The sequence below is a fragment of the Cebus imitator genome, unplaced genomic scaffold (genome assembly GCF_001604975.1).
Source record: "Cebus imitator isolate Cc_AM_T3 unplaced genomic scaffold, Cebus_imitator-1.0 Scaffold11, whole genome shotgun sequence".
Taxonomy (NCBI): domain Eukaryota; kingdom Metazoa; phylum Chordata; class Mammalia; order Primates; family Cebidae; genus Cebus; species Cebus imitator.
In genome coordinates this window covers 7,916,521-7,934,655 of record NW_016107326.1, presented here as the reverse complement: position 1 = coordinate 7,934,655, position 18,135 = coordinate 7,916,521, and the positions used below count along the sequence as shown (strand labels likewise).

Below are 18,135 nucleotides of genomic sequence, written 5' to 3'. Positions count from 1 at the left end.
AGATCCAAGAGTCTAGTGGATGCCATTGATATGGTGGAAATAGCTATTTATTATTTATTTTCTTTGTTTGACACAGAGTCTCACTCTGTTGCCAAGGCTGGAGTGCAGTAATGCAATCTTGGCTGACTGCAACCTCTACCTACTGGGTTCAAATGAGTTTCCTGCTTCGGCCTCCTGAATATCTGGGACTACAGGTGTTCGCCACCACTCCCAGGTAATTTTTGTATTTTCAGTAGAGATGGGGGTTTCACCATGTTGGCCAGGCTGGTCTCGAACTCCTGACCTCAAGTGATCCACCTGCCTTGGCCTCCCAAAGCGCTGGGATTACAGGCATGAACCACCACACTCAGCCAGCTATTTATTATTTCTGAAACATGAGCAGGAGAAACCTGATTTTGATAAATAAATGATTTTCAATGTTAACCAGAAGAAAGAGTGAAAGAAAAAAATAAAGGAAAAGAAATGTTCCAGGAGATGAGACATTACTTTCATGAAGTTGTTAAGAAGGAAGTGAAAAGTGTGCATACTTGAAGATATGATTGTATAATCAGAGGGGTTAATAAGTCATTGCCATTTCCCCCATTAATGATGACAGTTTGTTTTAAAGGTAACTCATCGTGTCTGATTTTCCATGGTGGTGTTGGTTTCTACTGCCCAGGTCGCTTATGACATTCCTAAGGAGTGACTCCAGCCTTGTACTCAGCAGACCCATGACTTCTAATCAGCAACATCTCAGACGCTCCGTTTTGGCTGTGAGGCTGCTAGGCTCTCAACAAAACTCCTAAATAGGAAAACTTACAAAACTTCCAGGCCTTAGCTGTCAGCCAAAGACAGAGCTAAGACACAGCTATTTTATTTCCTTGTGCTATAAAGGTATAATTGTTTTCTATGCCAGATGTCAGAAAGACTCGTACCAAGTCTTTCCCTGTGTCTTCTTAAAAAAAAATCCTCAACAGTAACAACAGCAACAAAACTTCAAGATGTTAGAAACTAAGCTATTATAATTATCCTTCAGCATCACATATAAATTCATGTGTAACTTTAAACAAGCTGGTGTCCTTCTGGTGGCTATATATGTTATGTGACATTGTTTTCTGTTCGTCAAAGTGAAGCAGCAGATAAATGGAGCAATTGTTTTTTACATAATTATTTTTTTCCCAGATGTTCTCAGGCTTCCTCCATTCAGTATAAGCAGGTCTTCAGCATTGGTACTCTGTTAGTATAGACCTTGAGTGCCCTGCTGAGGGGCTTGTGTGCTATTCTGCTTGAGTGCAGATGTGGCCGAGGTACAAGAGTTGGAACTGTAATAGACTTCTCAGGCTACTGGCTGAAATACTAAGGTTCAGAATAAGAAAGAGATACATCTCAGGCATCTCATTATCCCCATTTGATTATATTGCCAGTCCGGAACCCAGGACAGGCTGGTGGTAGCTGTGGATTCAATAGTTTTAGCTTCTCTACTCCAAATGCTTGCAGGTGGCATTGCCAGGGTCATGCCATCCAGTATGTTAGGACTGTGTCAAAGCCAGGAAGGAGGGCAAGAGAAGGGCGTATAAGGCATAAGCTAAGTTGGGAACTGGTTAGATGACCAGGGGAGGCCCAGAGAGTCCAAGGCAAACATCTGGAGAAGGCTCAGAGGGAATTTTGAAGTCTGCATCTGGCAATAGCCCAAAGGAGTCCCACAGTGATTTGAAAGTCTGTTATGCTATGTGAGTACCAACTTATCTGCCCAACCATGCCCTGATTGGCCAGCCTTTGGCAAATAGAGAGCTCTTTCATTCTCTTAGGAGCCTCTGCCATCCCCTATACAATTATGAGGGCTTCTTATTTGGGAAGCCTTGATATGAAGTGCCTTGAAACTGTACCCAGAGCTACTTTCTCTAGGATGCTCTCTCCTTCAGAAATGTGGGCACCAGGCCGTTATTTCCCAATGACTAGGGGTTGTTGGCTATCCCTGGTTATAGATGATCATTTATCAGCCTCCTAGTACATAGGTGGCAATACTTAACATCCAGGAAAACAGGCCTAAAAAGCAGAAGGTAGTGATCACGTGAATAGTCTATTCTTGCTTCCCTAGGTCTAAATTCCTGTAGGTGTGAGAGGAGCATGGATCCAGGGGTCAGCGGTTCCATTCCCCATGCCAGGCTTTGTGTCTAGTTTCTCAGCTCTCCATTCAGATCTGGGACTTCTCTACTTCTTCCTCTCCCCCATTTCTAATCACCTCATCTATGCTGTCCTGCTTTGCGGATGGTCCCAGGGTGGAGCTGGGGTTGGGTGGAGAGCACATATTTGTGCTGGGAGACTGAGGATGTTTGTGTGTGTACATGTTGCGTGGGTGCCCACCCACATGAACCACTCTATACCTATACATGACTCATTGACCCAGTCTTCAAAGAACTTTCACTCTGTCTTCTGGTTTATGTGCATTAGTGCATATGCATTTAGTGCTATTTGAATCATCTACCCCATCTCATTCCTCTTCTAGATAGATAAGAGTTTCCTAAAAAGGGTTGGCTAGAATCAGTGGAGGTAGGAGAATGAGTGAATAGCATTGGTCAGTCATGATTCCTCAGTTTAGTGAAAACTAAAATCAAGCAATGCTTGTTTGGCAAGACTCTGTTTTACGTAGTAGCTTAACTCTGATTTATTACATAAAAGTTGCTGGCAAATATGAACACTAATTCTACTCTGGAACAACTGTGATTGAAATAATTGTAGTCTGCAGATAAGCTGGAGAAAATAAGCGTTAGTCGGTAGGTTGTCTTGAATATCATTCCAAGAGTTTAACAGTGAAAAAGTACATGCTCTTATAGAAGAAAACTTACAAGAGACATTTATAAGACATATGACTGGTTCAGATCTCTGCCTCTTATGTAGATCTGTGCTAAGTCAACCAGACAAGGAAAGCTCTCATCTCTGCAAAAGACCAGGAAAAGGAGAATACACAAACTCCTGTGGCCACTCATTAAAGTGACTCATGGCTTTCTCTGTCAAGAAATCTTGGTTAATTATTTAGCATTTATGAGGCTATGTGGCCACCTTCATGGAAATATAATTTTCACTATTTCTTCTTTAATACTCTATAGAATTATACTAGGTGCTTGTGAAATCTCGCAATAGCTGAATGCACAGCCTGCTGGGCATTTGGATTGCAATGCAACACCAGATAAAGAGGCAATAAAGCAGATACAAATGAAAAAATAGATGAAAAGAATAGAAATAATTTATCCTATCAGTTTTTGTTCAGTTGGATGATTGCCTTTTGGGGGGCATTTTCTACAAACGGTTACTATTATCACTATTGTTATTACCTTAGTTTAAAAAATTACTATCACTTTTAAGTGCTGAGTCATCTGATTCATTCTGAGAACAACCCTGGGAATTTGTAACCTTATCCCCAGTTTACAGAATAGAAAACAAAGGTTTGAAGGCGTCAAATTATTTGCTTAAGATCCTATAGCCATTCAATGATAGAGCTGGAACTTTAACTCTTCCGTTGAATTCTAAAAGTACCTAGCTGTCAACCACTGTTGAGGTCAACTTGTGATGCCCATATTCTGCTCTTCATATGCCTATCTGTATCCATTTTATCCATTTTGGATAAAAAATATGTAATGAAGATAGGAAAGGGGATTCTTAGTTCAGATATGATATTGAAATCTTATTAGGTAAAATTTAAAAGAGTTTCATAAGAAAGCAACAGGGTTCTTACAACCTGAGTTTCATGAAAACAAATGATCTGTATGTGTTTTATTGAGAAATTTGTAAGGAATTGACCTATTCCACTCTCTCCGCTAGCAATCTATGTCATTTTCTTTGTCTCCTAGAAGAATGTTTTATTCTTAGGAATAATTACTCAGGTAGACATCCTGAGCCTTACAACTGCTCTGAAGTCAACTGCTAACATTGTTTCAGGATTTTCCATATTACAAAGCTCAAGAATACAGAGCATCTAAGGATTCTAAAGAGTTGAGAGGGTTTTTATACTGCTTCCTGGTATGCTCCAGTTCATTTCAACATGGAATGCATATGTTTGTGGCTATTGGATCACATCTCTTCAACTGAGCAGAGCTATAATTAGAAGACTGCTGCCACCAAAGGATTCATAGTCCTCTTGATACAAACCTATAACTGATGACTTCCCAATAAAGCCAGTTTAATAACCAGCTGGCATGGGATCAGTCGATCAGTACTGTAGTAGAGTAACAAAAACTGTTTTCTATTTAAATTAGAACCATTTCAAGGTCTAAGAAAAATGTTTTAAGATAAAAAAGCGGGGCCTATTTTGATGTTGTTATTATTACTATCGATTAATGATTGACCACAAACTGACCCATCAAAGGTAACCACATCTTAGAAGATAACTACTCCATGATGTTCTGGGATGAAGTTAAGAGGCTTTATTCTGTTTGGTAAAACTAAAACTATTCAACTTGTTGAATACATGCCCCATCCAGTGTAAACATGAGAAGAATCAATATTAGAAAGATTAACTGTTAGGTACAGATCTCTGACAAGATAATTAAAATAGTAGCATGCAGAAAAACAAAAGAATACAAGGCTTTCAGCTTGGATCCAGTCAGGATCATGGAAATCCTGGGGTGCTGTCCAGTTCAGGAGAAAATGTTCTATATAAATATTATTACTTTCTCGATGATGAATTAGCATTATGTCATTCACACTAAATCCATTATCGTTATTAGCTCGCAAAATATTTTTCTGAGATCTTACATTTTGTGAATAATAATATCAGTTTCTAGTTTAAAGTACATTGTAAAGACTTGCCTCTCTTTTAAAATTAGTGTCTCACATAATATTCTGGCTGGCTAGATGTTTTTATTCCAGTTCTGTAGGCAGGAAAACTGAGGCACTTAGTTTATCCAGTATATCTAGACGTAGCCAGGAAAACTCCAGATCACATAGACCTACTCCTTCTTGGTTATAGATAGGTTCCATCAAATCCATCTCTATATGATGCCATCTTTTTTTATTTATTTTGATTGGATCTAATGGGATGCAAGGCTTATTAATCATCTAGTTAATAATTAAAGGAGTTCAGAGTATCTAAGTATTATTAGCTTTTATTATCTTCATCCTCATTCTCCTAGAATAGGAGAGGGTGAGAGAAAATTGGGCCACTTGGAGGGCCATTCATCATTACTCAGACAGATAACTAGGAGTTATTCCTCTGTAAGCAGAAGAACTTCCCCTCAGCCAATGGGATCAGTCTTCGTGATGCCACTGCCCCACACAGGGTCCCAAAGTGGACTTCTGGGGGTTATTAGTGTCCCACATGACAGTCTAAACAGAGCAGGGTTGGGGTTAGGTACAGATTGAATACATCTGCTTCCTCTGCATTTTCCTAGACCACCCAACAGACACATGAGTTTTTTTCTAGGGCAGTTTGACCTCCTTCATAAATCAGTCAACCCCCATCACTTTTGCATGAGCTCCAGGTAAGGCTGTGTAGAGAGCAGACTCTGTGTCTTATGCTTCCTCCTCTTCTCCAAGAAGGTTGTACTCCATCTGGAGAGGAAGTGGTATGGCATAAGGCTAGTGGGTGTCTATCCAAACACATAGCTGCATGGTCTTGGGTAGATGTCTGAGCCTCTGCTTCTCTGTCTGTAAAATGGGGGTTACAGCACCTTTATTTTGCCATTTTGTGAGGACCAAATGCAATAGCACATGTAAATTGTATATGATCGTAAGGTTTTATTACGTTGAATTGAAGAATAATTGAATGTGAAGATAATGAGAGAGTTTCGAATTCCTTGGTCCCAGTAGCATTGGAATTCAGAGATGGGAGAGGTTAGTGAGGGCACAAGTAGTTTGCTGAATCAAGCCTTGAGGCTGGCCTCGTAGACTGCCCAAGCTTTGAGCACAAAGAGTAAAGAGCATTTGAAGAGGCCACAGAGAATGCATAGATTTAAAATTTGGGAATACAGGGGTCACATTCATGAAATAATGAACGCAAGCATTTGGACTAAACAGCAGCAAATAAAGTAGAAGATGTAGGATGAGTTTAGGTTTTGGAAGTTCTTCTTAGCCAGGCTTAGAGCTAATGTATGAGACAGGAGGGGACCGTGATGGTGGATGAATAACATCTTTTAATTAAATTAATCTGGCAACATTATAGAGGTGAGACTAGAAGAGTCTAGAATCATTAGGCTTATTGCATTGACTCATGTCTGTGGCACTGTGGGCCTGAACTCTGCCTGTCCATAATCCTGATGGGAATTGAGAGGGCCCCATTCAATTTAAAAAGGGACTAGCCACAAGAGTGAGGAGAATTTGAATGTTGGAAATTATTTCACAAAATGCTATTTTGTTCCTCAGCCAGTCCCTTCCCTATCAAATCATCCTGGGTGTGTGTTATTGTTGTTGTTATTCTTAAGCTATTTACCATTTCGTTATCCCTTCTTAATGATGGTCTCTGTAACCCCTCCCCATCTGTACTTCATTATTTTTCCTTTTAATCTTAATCTAAAATGTGCTCAGCAGGTACCCTCTGATTATTAATTGGAACGTCCACTGGTGAAGCTTGCACAGTGGCATTGCAATTACTTTCCTGTATCTTTTTAATTTTTTTTACCCTGTTGTTCACATCTGAAACAGAAAATGTCTGTTCAACCTCTTGATCCCAGCAATTAGTTAAGTGGTATGCAGCTAGTTATCTGGGGTCAGGCTCAAATACTGAATTATCTCTGTTCAGGTCTGAATGAGAATCTTCTCCAGCAGCAATACCTATAATTAGTGTGCAGTTGCAAGAAAGGTTTTTGGGAGTGGCGGGTCTCAAAGTGGCATTCTCAGATGAGCAGCATCTGCATGAGCTGGGAAATTGTGAGAAATGCAAAATCTGGGACTCCTACCCCAAACCTACTAAATCAGAAACTGGGGATGGAGCACAGCAAGATTCTAACAAGCCCTCCAACCACATGCCAAAGTTTGAGAACCATTACCCTGGAGAAATAGCCTCAGAGGGTTTGGCAGCCAGACTCAGGAAGGTTGGAAAACAGACTGCAGAAAACCCAGGGACATTTAGAGGCTGCAGGGAGGGGTAATCCTTTCCTCTTGGAGATGAGTGGTTGCCCAGAGCAACCACTGCTAGCAGTGAGATTTTATGTTTAGAGCTCCTGTCCTCTGAAAGAAAACCTGGATAGCCCTCACTTGCCTTGTGCTCTGGAAAGACAAGTTCTGAAGTCAGTCTTCAGGAAGATCTGTTGGATCTTCCTGCTCAAGGGTCTTTTTGAAAATTCTATTACTAAGTAGATGAGGAAAGAGAAACATTTCCCACTTTGGCTGAGTCTCATTTTCCTCCATAGAGAGATCTAAATGCTGAGGATATACTTACTTGATGGCCAAGAGGAAACAGGAGTTTGTATTTCAACCTCTATCCTACAACTGAACCCATACCCCATAAGAAGCATCTCTTTACTGAGGCTCTTTTGAAGGTGCCCAGTCATGGAGTCCTGGTCAAAATGCTAAATTTGCCTATAGTTTTAGTATCACACTTGTTTCATGGACTATGGGAGCCTAGGAATGAAAAGTCTGCCACTTACCAAGTATCTCGAATGCTCTAATTATCAAGTGGTTAGTTAACCCATAGCAGTTTAGGGTAAGTCAGTTTTCTACTATTGGAGGCGGAAGTAGTGTTATTTCAGTTGATCAAACTCCACTTTTTTTCTGTTAGCAACAGATGCCCATGCAAAGCCTTCTGAAGTGGATGTGCCTCATCAGACTAGAAATCTAAGTTTGTATGTGATCCAGAGTCACTATCCTATGTACTTTTGTTTTTGTTTTTTGCACAATTTCTTTGCTAGCTTTTGAAATTCTGTGTATCTAGAAAAGGAAACTCCTTCTACTTCACACAAGAAAGGAGAAGCATATGTATTTCATTCTCCATCCCGCAACGAGCATTAATCATTAAGATAAAGTCTCTTTGGGAGGAAAATAAATACTGGTAGATATGGCCAACTCTTTTGTCGTTGAATTATATATTCTCTTTTTAAAGGTTCAATGAACTTCTCCATGGATTGTTTCCATTTGGGGAATGAAATAATGGCGCTTTGGAAGCTCCACTCTGTGGTGTCTGATTGTGCGAGTCCGTGAACTATAGGCACTCAGAGGACTTATCTCAGAGGGGATCTGATAAACAGTTCTGCTGCCACTTGAAAAAAATCAGGCAGAGCATTTCTCCTGGGGCTCTAGTGGCAAGCAGGAAATAGCTAAAAGGGATAGAAAATACATTGCCCGATCACTCATCCTACCTGTGTCTTTTGTCCCAGAGTTTCCTGCTTCTCTGCCAGTCCCCTGCCCCCTCATATTACTGGGGTGTGCTCATATTACCTGCCAGCTTCAGCCAGACGAAAAGCCACCCACACCAGCAGCATCATTTACTTCCTTTAGTATTTCATCTCTAAGTTTAGTACTCACGGAATAATCATGAAACAATAATGAAATCAGTTCTAAATTTTTTGTAAGGACTAGAGAAAAGGTCCCACATGGCTTCAACATGGTTTTCTGTAAACCATGTTGTTTTATGGGGTGTTGTTAAGGTGCAGTTTTCAACACCACATCCTCTAGCTTCAAGCCCTCTCATTATTGCCATTGAACATGAGCAATATGAGAAGGGACAACAGAAAGGACCAGGAAGGCAAGAAACAGTGGAGAAGTCGCTGCAACCGATTCCTTGTTCTCTTCTCAATACCTGTTTCCATTTATGTTGAATCCTAATGTCCTCTGTAGCATTCAGCTCACATCTCTGCCCCAACTATTCCATTTTCTACCACAGCCTAACAAATACTTTTCCAATTAGATGTATTTCTAAGTTACCACCAACTTAACTACAGAAACCACAGGATTAGTAGGAGCTAGGGAACTCACGATGGCCCCAGATATGCCACCAATAACTCCACCCATAATGACTGTGAGGGCAACAGTAACATTTTGGCCTTGGTGAAGCAATAGTAAGTTTTCCATGATAGTCTTGGGAACCAAGTGTTTTTTTCTGTCCCCTTGACTGAGTATACATCAATCTTGATGAATATGAATTTATAAATCACAGCTAAGTGAGTCCCCACTGGCACAAATGAGCACCTGAGTACAGCAGTTACCTACAGATCTCCCCATCCTTGCTGCTTATTCTCTTACACACACACACACACGCACACACACACGCATTTATCCTTTAGTAACGTGTCCTGCCTGTGGCTTGCGTGGCATGGAGATGCATTGCCTCTTCAACCTGGAATCTATAGGATTTCTGGTCAACCTAGTTCATGTACATTTTTCACTGCAACTAGAGTGGCTGGAAACTCTGACACAAATGGACGTTTGGGTGTTGTTTGGTGTGAGAATTGCAGAAGTGTCACCGATTCACTGTAGCCTGGATTTTCCCTTTTGCATCTAAATTAGTACCTGTGTAAGAGAGGAGGCCTAGGGCCGCAGCAGGCTGTGATGTTTGGCTTCCTTGCTTGTGTCTCCTTTCAACATTGGACTAACCAAATTCCATGCTGTCTTTCTACCCACTTCCCTACCTTAGTGAAAACCTGGCATTTTTTTTTTAAAGAACTTTTTCAGTGTTATTTTTTATTTAGTTTGCCTAGTTTGTGAATGCAAATATAGGTTACTCTTAATGCTTGTCTGGAGACTTTTCCACGGATTTGGGAGATGACACAGGGCATGTTTGACTTGTAATAGGGATGAAGAATGGGTAAAACCAGTGCATGGAACATGATCGGAGATTCCCACAGACTGACTCACCCTGCCTCCGAGTGGGCCCTGAGTTCCTCTACTGTGCAGATTCTTGCCTGTTGAACAGCCAAGCATTGTCCTTGCAGAAGTGCAGCTATACTAACTGGTATTGCATCACTGATTTCCAAAGTGGTACTACACGGAAATCCCTTCATCTTGCATTTCTCAAGCTGGCCCTCTCCTGGAGGGAGGAGGTCTATGTTGCTTCCCTTTGGGGAAAGTGTTCTGCTTTTCTTGGTATTCTATCTCCTTTCCCTCACCTCACCTTCACGTTCCTGGCTTGGGTGTTACTATTTACCTATTGATCACAGTATATGATATGGATTTCCATTCACAGCTTGGAGATGTTTATGAAGCTTCCCTGCTTCCCACCCAGCCCAAACCTTGGGACTTTCCATGCACTGATCCTCTGATCAATTTGACACAGGAAAGCACACAGAAGTCTTGTACCAGTTTGTACAGTAGTACCCTTTTGAACTGGCGACTCTTGAAGTCGAGTGTTCTGGGGATTCGCATTGGCTGCTCAACACACATACACCAAGTCAACTACCATGCATGCATGCAAAAAAAAAAAAAAAATTAACCCTTAGAGTACTGCTTCAACATTTTGGTTTGGTGGTCTGAATTTGACCCGCTGGACAACGCTTCTTTTCCCAGATCCAAGTCCTGCACAGAAAGCCCATGCTTAATCTAACCAGAACATCACCCAGGATCCTCTCCTCTTTAGCTTTTTTGAGATGCTCCTGGGCCCTGTATTTATTAATCAACTAATGGTTTTTGTAAGGTCCAAAATACAACCACTGTGTTTAATTGAAAACGGGCCTCACTTCCGATGTGTTGGAGGGCAAGAGGAACTGTGTGTTAGCTTTGGTATGGATCCTCTCAAAGAAAGAAATCAGTTCTTTAAGGGTTAATATGAAATTAAAGAATTTGGAGGCCTCTCCTGCTTGTCCTTCCTTCAAGGTATCTGCATGGTCCTCTTTAGATTCTTAGTTCAACTGCTGAATGATGATAAAAAATGATAGACGTATCATAATTCCCAAAACAACAAATAAAAGAATAGTAGTTCTTGAATGGTTGAATGGAAAGACCCCTTGGCAATGCTTGCTTGATGATCTCAGGAGGCAGAAAGACCAAATGTTTTCTTTTATGAATATTCATTTCATCGTCTACCCTGAGCACTGCCACTTCTTAGCATCGTGGGAAACTGGATGATACTGCTTGTCATTTACCACTCGCTTTTTCTTCTTCCTGTCTAATAGCCCAATAGAATCCTGCCAGAATTTCTACAAAGATTTCACATTACAGATCGACATGGCTTTCAACGTGTTCTTCCTTCTCTACTTTGGTTTGCGGGTAAGTTTGTGCAACATTGTTCAGTATCACATGGGGTGTTTCAGTCTGGGACCCAGGGGTCATCCCTATCAGCATCTTCTCTCACAGTCAGGATAAAACCCAGTGTTTCCAGGAGAGACAACACACCTGCATTCTGATTTTCAGTCTGGGAGAGAGCCCTCTCCTTAGCTAAGCATTTTCTGGAATTCACGTCAGTTTTGTTTCAAGGGGGAGAAATTGGGATTGAAAAAAAATGGTAGATTGTTTCTCATCTCTCTATTCACACAATGCCATGTTCCCTTAAAAATTAAATAGAAATAGGCCGGGCACAGTGGCTCATGCCTGTAATCCCAACAGTTTGTGAGGCTGAGGTGGGTAGATCACCTGAGGTCAGGAGTTCGAGTCCAGCCTGACCAACATTTTGAAATCTCATCTCTACTAAAAATACAAAAATTAGCCAGGCATGGTGGTGCATGTCTGTAATCCCAACTACTCAGGAAGCCGAGGCAGGAGAACTGCTTGAACCCAGGAGGCGGAGGTTGCAGTTAGTTGAGATCATGCCATTGCATTCCAGCCTGCGCCACAGAGCGAGACTCCATCTCAAAAAAATAAAACAAAACAGAACAAAATTAAATAGAAAAAAACCTCTTCAGCTCTTAAAATTATGTTTAGCAGCGTTCACTTAGCTGAGCCCTGGGAGAGTAGTTGTGAGTGTGAATGAAAGGGGTGAAGAGTAGATAGAATTGTACGCGCATGTGTGTGTGTAAATGCATACATATGTGCTTTATTTACAGTTATATTTACATGAATGAGTCTAATAAAGGTAAAATCACCCAATCTTCCCTATGAAGTGGTTGGAAACCACAGAAAAATAAACCTGATCTTTCTCTAAGACTAACATAGCATATAATTAGTCTATATAGGGCTCTATCTGGGGCACTAGAAAACTTGTGTATCTGACCATAAAAACATGTGCTTTGTATAGACATGAGAAGGACATAACCTGTTCCTCCAGACCCCCTTGAAAGTCACAACTTACTCTTTGACAACAAGAGTGTACATTGAATGCTGGCACCATGCTCCTCATGTTTTTTTTTTTTCTCTTTCTTGTTTCTTCTTTCCCCCAGTTTATTGCAGCCAACGATAAGCTGTGGTTCTGGCTGGAAGTGAATTCTGTAGTGGATTTCTTCACAGTGCCCCCCGTGTTTGTGTCTGTGTACTTAAACAGAAGTTGGCTTGGTAAGTCAGCCTTTCTTTCCATCTCCTTCCTGGTTCCTGGGTCATGGCTGAAGGACAGAATTTGCAGTGGACCAGAGGGCTGTCTCCCTACAGAGAACATTGTATATATTAATGCAAACAACACTCTTGGAGTTTTAGAAGCTTGATGGTGGCAGCTCTCTTTGGAGCACTAGCCCCGAAGGGTTGGCACAGTTCATGCTTCAGGTAATAACAGTTTTATCATTGTTAAAGCCCAGTGGTCACCACTGTCACAGCCAGGGCCTTTATGTTCATGGTTCTGTCACTTTCCATTCAGGACCTTAGAGTCAGGACTGGATTAAGAAGCCCATGAGGGTAAAGCCAACATTCCAAGTGGCTGGCTCAGGCACCCCAGAGGCCTGCCTGCCAGAGTTAGCATTGGTCTTCTTCCGAAAAGTGGGTTCTGCATGATCTATTTATAGGTACAAGGTTCTTTGGAGGGCAGGGAGTGATGAAGCTTCTTGAGTCATCTCTTACCTTGCAGGAGACTGAGGTCCTTTCTGTGTTAAGGAGAGAGTGTTGCTGGGCTGTGCTGTACAGGGAACTTCCCAGACCAGGATTAGAACACTTTAGTGGGGAAAGTAACTTGACCAGATAGTCATGGCAGCCCAGGGCTTAGAGAGACAACTTCAAGTTTCTCATTGCTGTGTTGATTTCATTTTTTTCTCTTAATTCAGAGTATTCCTGCTATTATTGGGTCTACTACAGAAGAAGGGTGGCTAAACAGAGCCTGGAGGACTGTCTGTGGGTTTCTTCTGTCTTTATTTTTAGGATTTTTGGCTTAGGTTAATTATTTAAAAAGTCATATGCATGCATTGTAATCAGTGAAAACAAAGATATGTGAAGAACCCATTGATCATTTTTCCCCCTTGCATCTGTCACTCCTTTAGACACCAAGGGTTCCCAGGCCTTCACATCTTCTTTTCATGCTCATTCCACCACAACAAACATGGATGTGCATGCATCATGGTATTTTAGAGATGGTGGTGTTGTATTGAGAAATTGTATCAAATAATGACACTGCACCACAATTTGGCTTTCTAACTCATCATGATGGACATCGCTTCAGCCCTGTGATAACTCGTTTTATAACAGTTGCATAAAATTCCATAATTTGTTTGTATCACAGTCTATTCAGTATATAACCCTAATGATAGACTACCTGAATGTTTACTTTTCCTTTTATTGCTGCTAGAAACAATGGTTTAATAAACACTAGTTATCCATATATTTGTATAATTCTATACCTATCAATAGTTCCATATTCTTGGAAGGGGGATTGCTGGCTCAAAGAACATGTGTATTTTCTTTTGTGCAGACATTGGTGGATAACTTTAAAAAATGTTATGTCAAGATAAGCTTCCACTAGTAATCCATTTTGATGCCATTGCTAGCACTGTAAATTTATTATATACTTACTATCAAGTATTTTTAAAATATAAGCATCGTCCGAATGTAGTGTGTGTGGTAATCTCTGTATTATATGCACATACACACGTCTGCATGCGTGCATGTGTGTATGTGTCCATATCCTAAAAATATTTCTTTTGCTATTACTTTTCTCATTAAAATTATATTCTCTTGCTCTAAGGAAAAGTTTTCTTTCTGGACCTGAGATATGCTTGTTTAGACTGGGTTTTTGCTTACGGTATCCTGATTCCTCATTTTCTGCTTATCCTGATGAGGCTAGTAGAGCTACACGCAAATCTGAGACGTGTCCTCAGTGTAACTTACATGTGCCCGGGTGCCAGCGGCTCCAGCCACTGCAGCTTCACTGTTAACTGGCTTTGTGACCTGGGAGCTCACTTTTCTTCACTCAGCCCCTTGTTTTTCATTGATAAGATAAAGATTTGGATAGATGATCTCTAAGAATCTTTTAGCTCAGAAAGTCTTTAAGGCTTTTGAGTCATTAATGGGAAATTTAGGATCTTGATCATTGGGGTGGACAGGGAAGCTAGTAAAATTCTATCAGCAGCATCCCTGAGTCGAAATTATGGATGAGTTGTTAACTGGGACTCCTTTTAAAATATCCTGTTGCTGTGAGTTCAAACATATATCCATGCACACACAGGGAAATCAGTGGACGAGGGGAGAGGCGGGATCTGCCTTCTTCACTTGGCAGTGCTTAATTACCCTGTGCACTTGAACAACCCCTTTGCTTTTTTGGATCCTCAGTTTTCCCATCCGAGGAATGGGAGTTTAAAGGAAATTACTTTCTGTCCTCACACTTCATTAATCTGCACTCTCTGCCAGTGTCCATTCTCTCTTGGTCCCCCGTGCGCCTTAGCGGTGGAAGGGCTCCCTTGTGACTGTGGTGGAGACATCCTCCCCTGCAGTGAGCAGAGCGTGCCCCAGGAAAGTTACTGGAGCTGAGCCTCCTTGTTGTGAGTGCCATGTTCCCTAAATCATTTTAGGGCCGGGAGTTCTGGTATGCTTTGAAAGCTGTGGTCTTCTTGTGGATGATTTAATTTTGATTTTTGGAGATACATTCTGATCTCATAAAAAAATCTATTGGCACAAACAGAGAATGGGGGAAAATAATTGAACAGGAAATAAAAGAGGTTGAAATGAATTTCTAATGAGATACATCTTTGTATTGACTGTGGTTGCTTTCCAAAAGAAAGGTGCTCTAAATGTGCTTCCATTTGTATATTCATGTTTAGTGAGCATCTACTATATGCCAGGCACCATTCCTGATGATTGGGAAACAACAGTGAAGAAATAGAGTCCTGTCCTCCTGCCGTCCTATATTGCAGTGTGGGCAAAGCAGGAAACACTAACTCTAATAAGGAAGTAAATGATATGGTATGGTCAGGAACTGCGTAAGTGCTATTGAAATTGAACTCGTAGAACAATAACCTTATGGTCTATGAAATAAGAAGAAGAAAAATAAAAAATAGCCTCTCTCCTCTTGTAGGAGAAAGCACCTTTAATGAAGTGCTTTTGGTTCTTTGGTAACAAAATCTCCTTGGGTGAGATCTAAAACTGATCTCCCTGTGATGGAAGAGTTCAGTACAATAATATTTCAAGGAGGTTCTCATCTGATTTAATACATGGGTTATTATATTGTGAAACAATTATTGTACCAATGAGCTGATGAGCTGCCAGAGAGAAAATGAACATTCCCATGAGATATGACTTATGCAGGAGAAGAAATAATCCCATTAAATAGGGGTGTTTCAGGCATGGCTGCCCTTCTCCCGGAAAGTGGAAGGGTGCTGCCTTTTCTGGCTAAGGCTTGGGATATGATGCAGGGAACTGAAGTCTATCCCAGGCCTCCTGCACAAACTTTCCTGGCCCTGCTGAGGGTACAGGGCTGTGCAGTAGCTGGCCCTGTGGAGATAAAAAACAGAGTGAGTACAGGGTCCTGCCCTTACCATTCCCAGAATGCTCCCTACACCAAGTTTAGTTTTCAGTTGTCAGCATATGATTGCATGTTATATAGTATAGAATATAGTTATTGCACAGATCATCCTGGAGCATACAGCAGTGTACTTATAGAGACACTAATATGTGTTCAGCTTCTACAATGTGATGGCACTCTGAGAAGCCCCTCACATACATACATGGACTCACTCAATTCTCAGAGCAAACCTATGAAGCAGGACTTGTCATTTCCCCATTTACAGATGAGGAAATTGAGGCTCAGAGAGATTAACTATCTCATCCAATGCCACATCACCTGGGAGTGGCGAGAGGGGTGTATTCCCCAAGATGTGGTCTGACTTCATGTCCACACTCTTCCTCTGCTCTTCTGTCTCTGTCCTTGCCCTTGATGATTGGGGGTTGGGAGGCCTGGGTAGGGAATGACGGGGCTAGCTTCACTGTGTTGTGTTGGTATCCTTCCAATGGTGCTTACTCATAAGGGGCTTCACTCCAGGCAGGAAGAGAGGGAAGAGGTCTTACTTAAGACTGTGTGTTCTCCTGGCTCCTCTTTCCCCCTCCTCCTTGCCCACCTCCAGTTTCTAGAGATGCCAGGAAGACCAGAAGGATGCAGAGCTAACCTGGTGTCTCCTGAGTCCCAGTACCTCTCAGCAGCGTGGAGGTCCGACCTGCTCCATCTGGGATGGAGAGACTGGGGCTTACGCACATCCCTAGATATTAGAGCAGAGTCGATTCGAGCTCAGCTCTGAGCTCCACCAACTCAGTCCACATCTTGGCTCAAGCACTTGCTGATGGGTCACTCAGCATGAGCATTTTATCTGTCTCAGGCTCAGTTGTTTCACCTGTACAGTGGGGCTAATTACAGCACCACTTCATAGGGATTCACTGAGGTAATGTGGGTAAAACAGCACTTACGTCATACAAGATTAATGAACAGAAGCCAGGATTACTCTGGCCTCTCTTTCTAACTTAGCTATCATATTTTAAAGCACCACAAGAGAAAACATACCAGAACGGAATAAAAAATAAGGCAGCGGATGTGAGGATACTCATGTCGGCAGGCAGCAAGTCACTGCTTATTTTAATTCCCGTCCCCACACACCAACGTATTCATTTTGTTTCCCTTACAAATCCCAACCTCACTGAAATAAATGCACCTTGAAATGAGAGCTGTATCTTATTTTGAGATTTGAATAACATGCTCCAAGGAGAACTCATTTGTTGGTCTGTCTCATTCTCTTTTGCAAATGTATCCCCAAGGTAGTCATGGGCTGTGCTGCCTCTGTTTTTTGTTTGTTTTTGTTTTTTGAGACGAAGTTTTGCTCTTGTTGCCCAGGCTGGAGTGCAGTGGCACCATCTCAGCTCACTGCAACCTCTGTCTCCTGGGTTCAAGTGATTCTCCTGTCTCAGCCTCCCCAGTAGCTGGAATTACAGATACACATCACTACGCCTGGCCAGTTTTTGTATTTTTAGTAGAGACGGGGTTGCCATGTTGGCCACGTTGGTCTCGAACTTCTAACCTCAAGTGTTCCACCTGCCTCGGCCTTCCAAAGTACTGGGATTACAGGCATGAGCCACCGTGGCTTGCCCGTGTGTATGTTTTTGTTGAGGGTGATCTTGTGGTATTAAAAGAAGGGAGTAGGAAGAAAGTAATGATGCACTCACCAGCCAGTTTTCTAGCCCATTTTAATTACCTACCGTGCACTCAGCACCGGGATGAGAGGAGCACAGGTGGGGCCACCCTGTATCCTAGTGGTGCTGTGATTTCCAATGCTAGCCTGTTCTTTGATGAAATCAGGGTATGATAAGGGGCCATGGTCATTGGAACCATCATTAGAAAACCATAGAGTTGATTCTATTGTCTGTGTCAGAACCGGCCTTAGACCTTGAACCTTAAAACCTTCAGTAAACTCTGCTAGAAAATAGAGACTCTGTTAGGAACTAGAAAAATGAGTTAATGCCCAATCACAGGGCAACTGCATTGATGTAGGGTATCTGCTTACAAATATATGCCCAGGCAGTCCTTTTTTGTGTCAGAAGGCAATAAAAACAGGATTATATAAAAAAGCACAGGTGCTTAAAAACAACAACAGCAAAAGGACAAAACAGCGTTCCTGTTTGAGACTAAGGTTTCAATCTCATTTTGGAACCAAAATAAACACACATGCTGCAGTGACAGCAGGTAACACTACCCACTGTATAATTAAGTCCGTAATTGCAAGATACAAGCTGTAAAGGCTGTGGGAGTTCAGAGGAGCGAGAGCCCACGTGGGTGGGAGAATGAGGATAGGCTTCTGTGAGAGGCAGGGGCTCAGTGGAGGCTGTAATGATGAGCTACGACAGGGAGAATGAAGCCTAGCGTGTGTGGAGCGGACGCTCATACCAGCCTAGAGAAGAAAGTGGCCT

General features: G+C 41.8%; 1 protein-coding gene across 29 annotated transcripts in view; it reads left to right on the top strand.

Moving 5' to 3' along the window:
- Positions 1–18,135, top strand: part of KCNMA1 (potassium calcium-activated channel subfamily M alpha 1) — a 768,447-nt gene that overhangs the window by 444,033 nt on the left and 306,279 nt on the right. For all 29 annotated transcript variants that reach the window (XM_037727278.1, XM_037727288.1, XM_037727276.1 and 26 more), the window contains exons 4-5: positions 11,016–11,109; positions 12,216–12,327. In XM_037727278.1, coding sequence (XP_037583206.1) covers positions 11,016–11,109; positions 12,216–12,327 — 206 coding nt within the window. The remainder of the gene's footprint in view (positions 1–11,015; positions 11,110–12,215; positions 12,328–18,135) is intronic.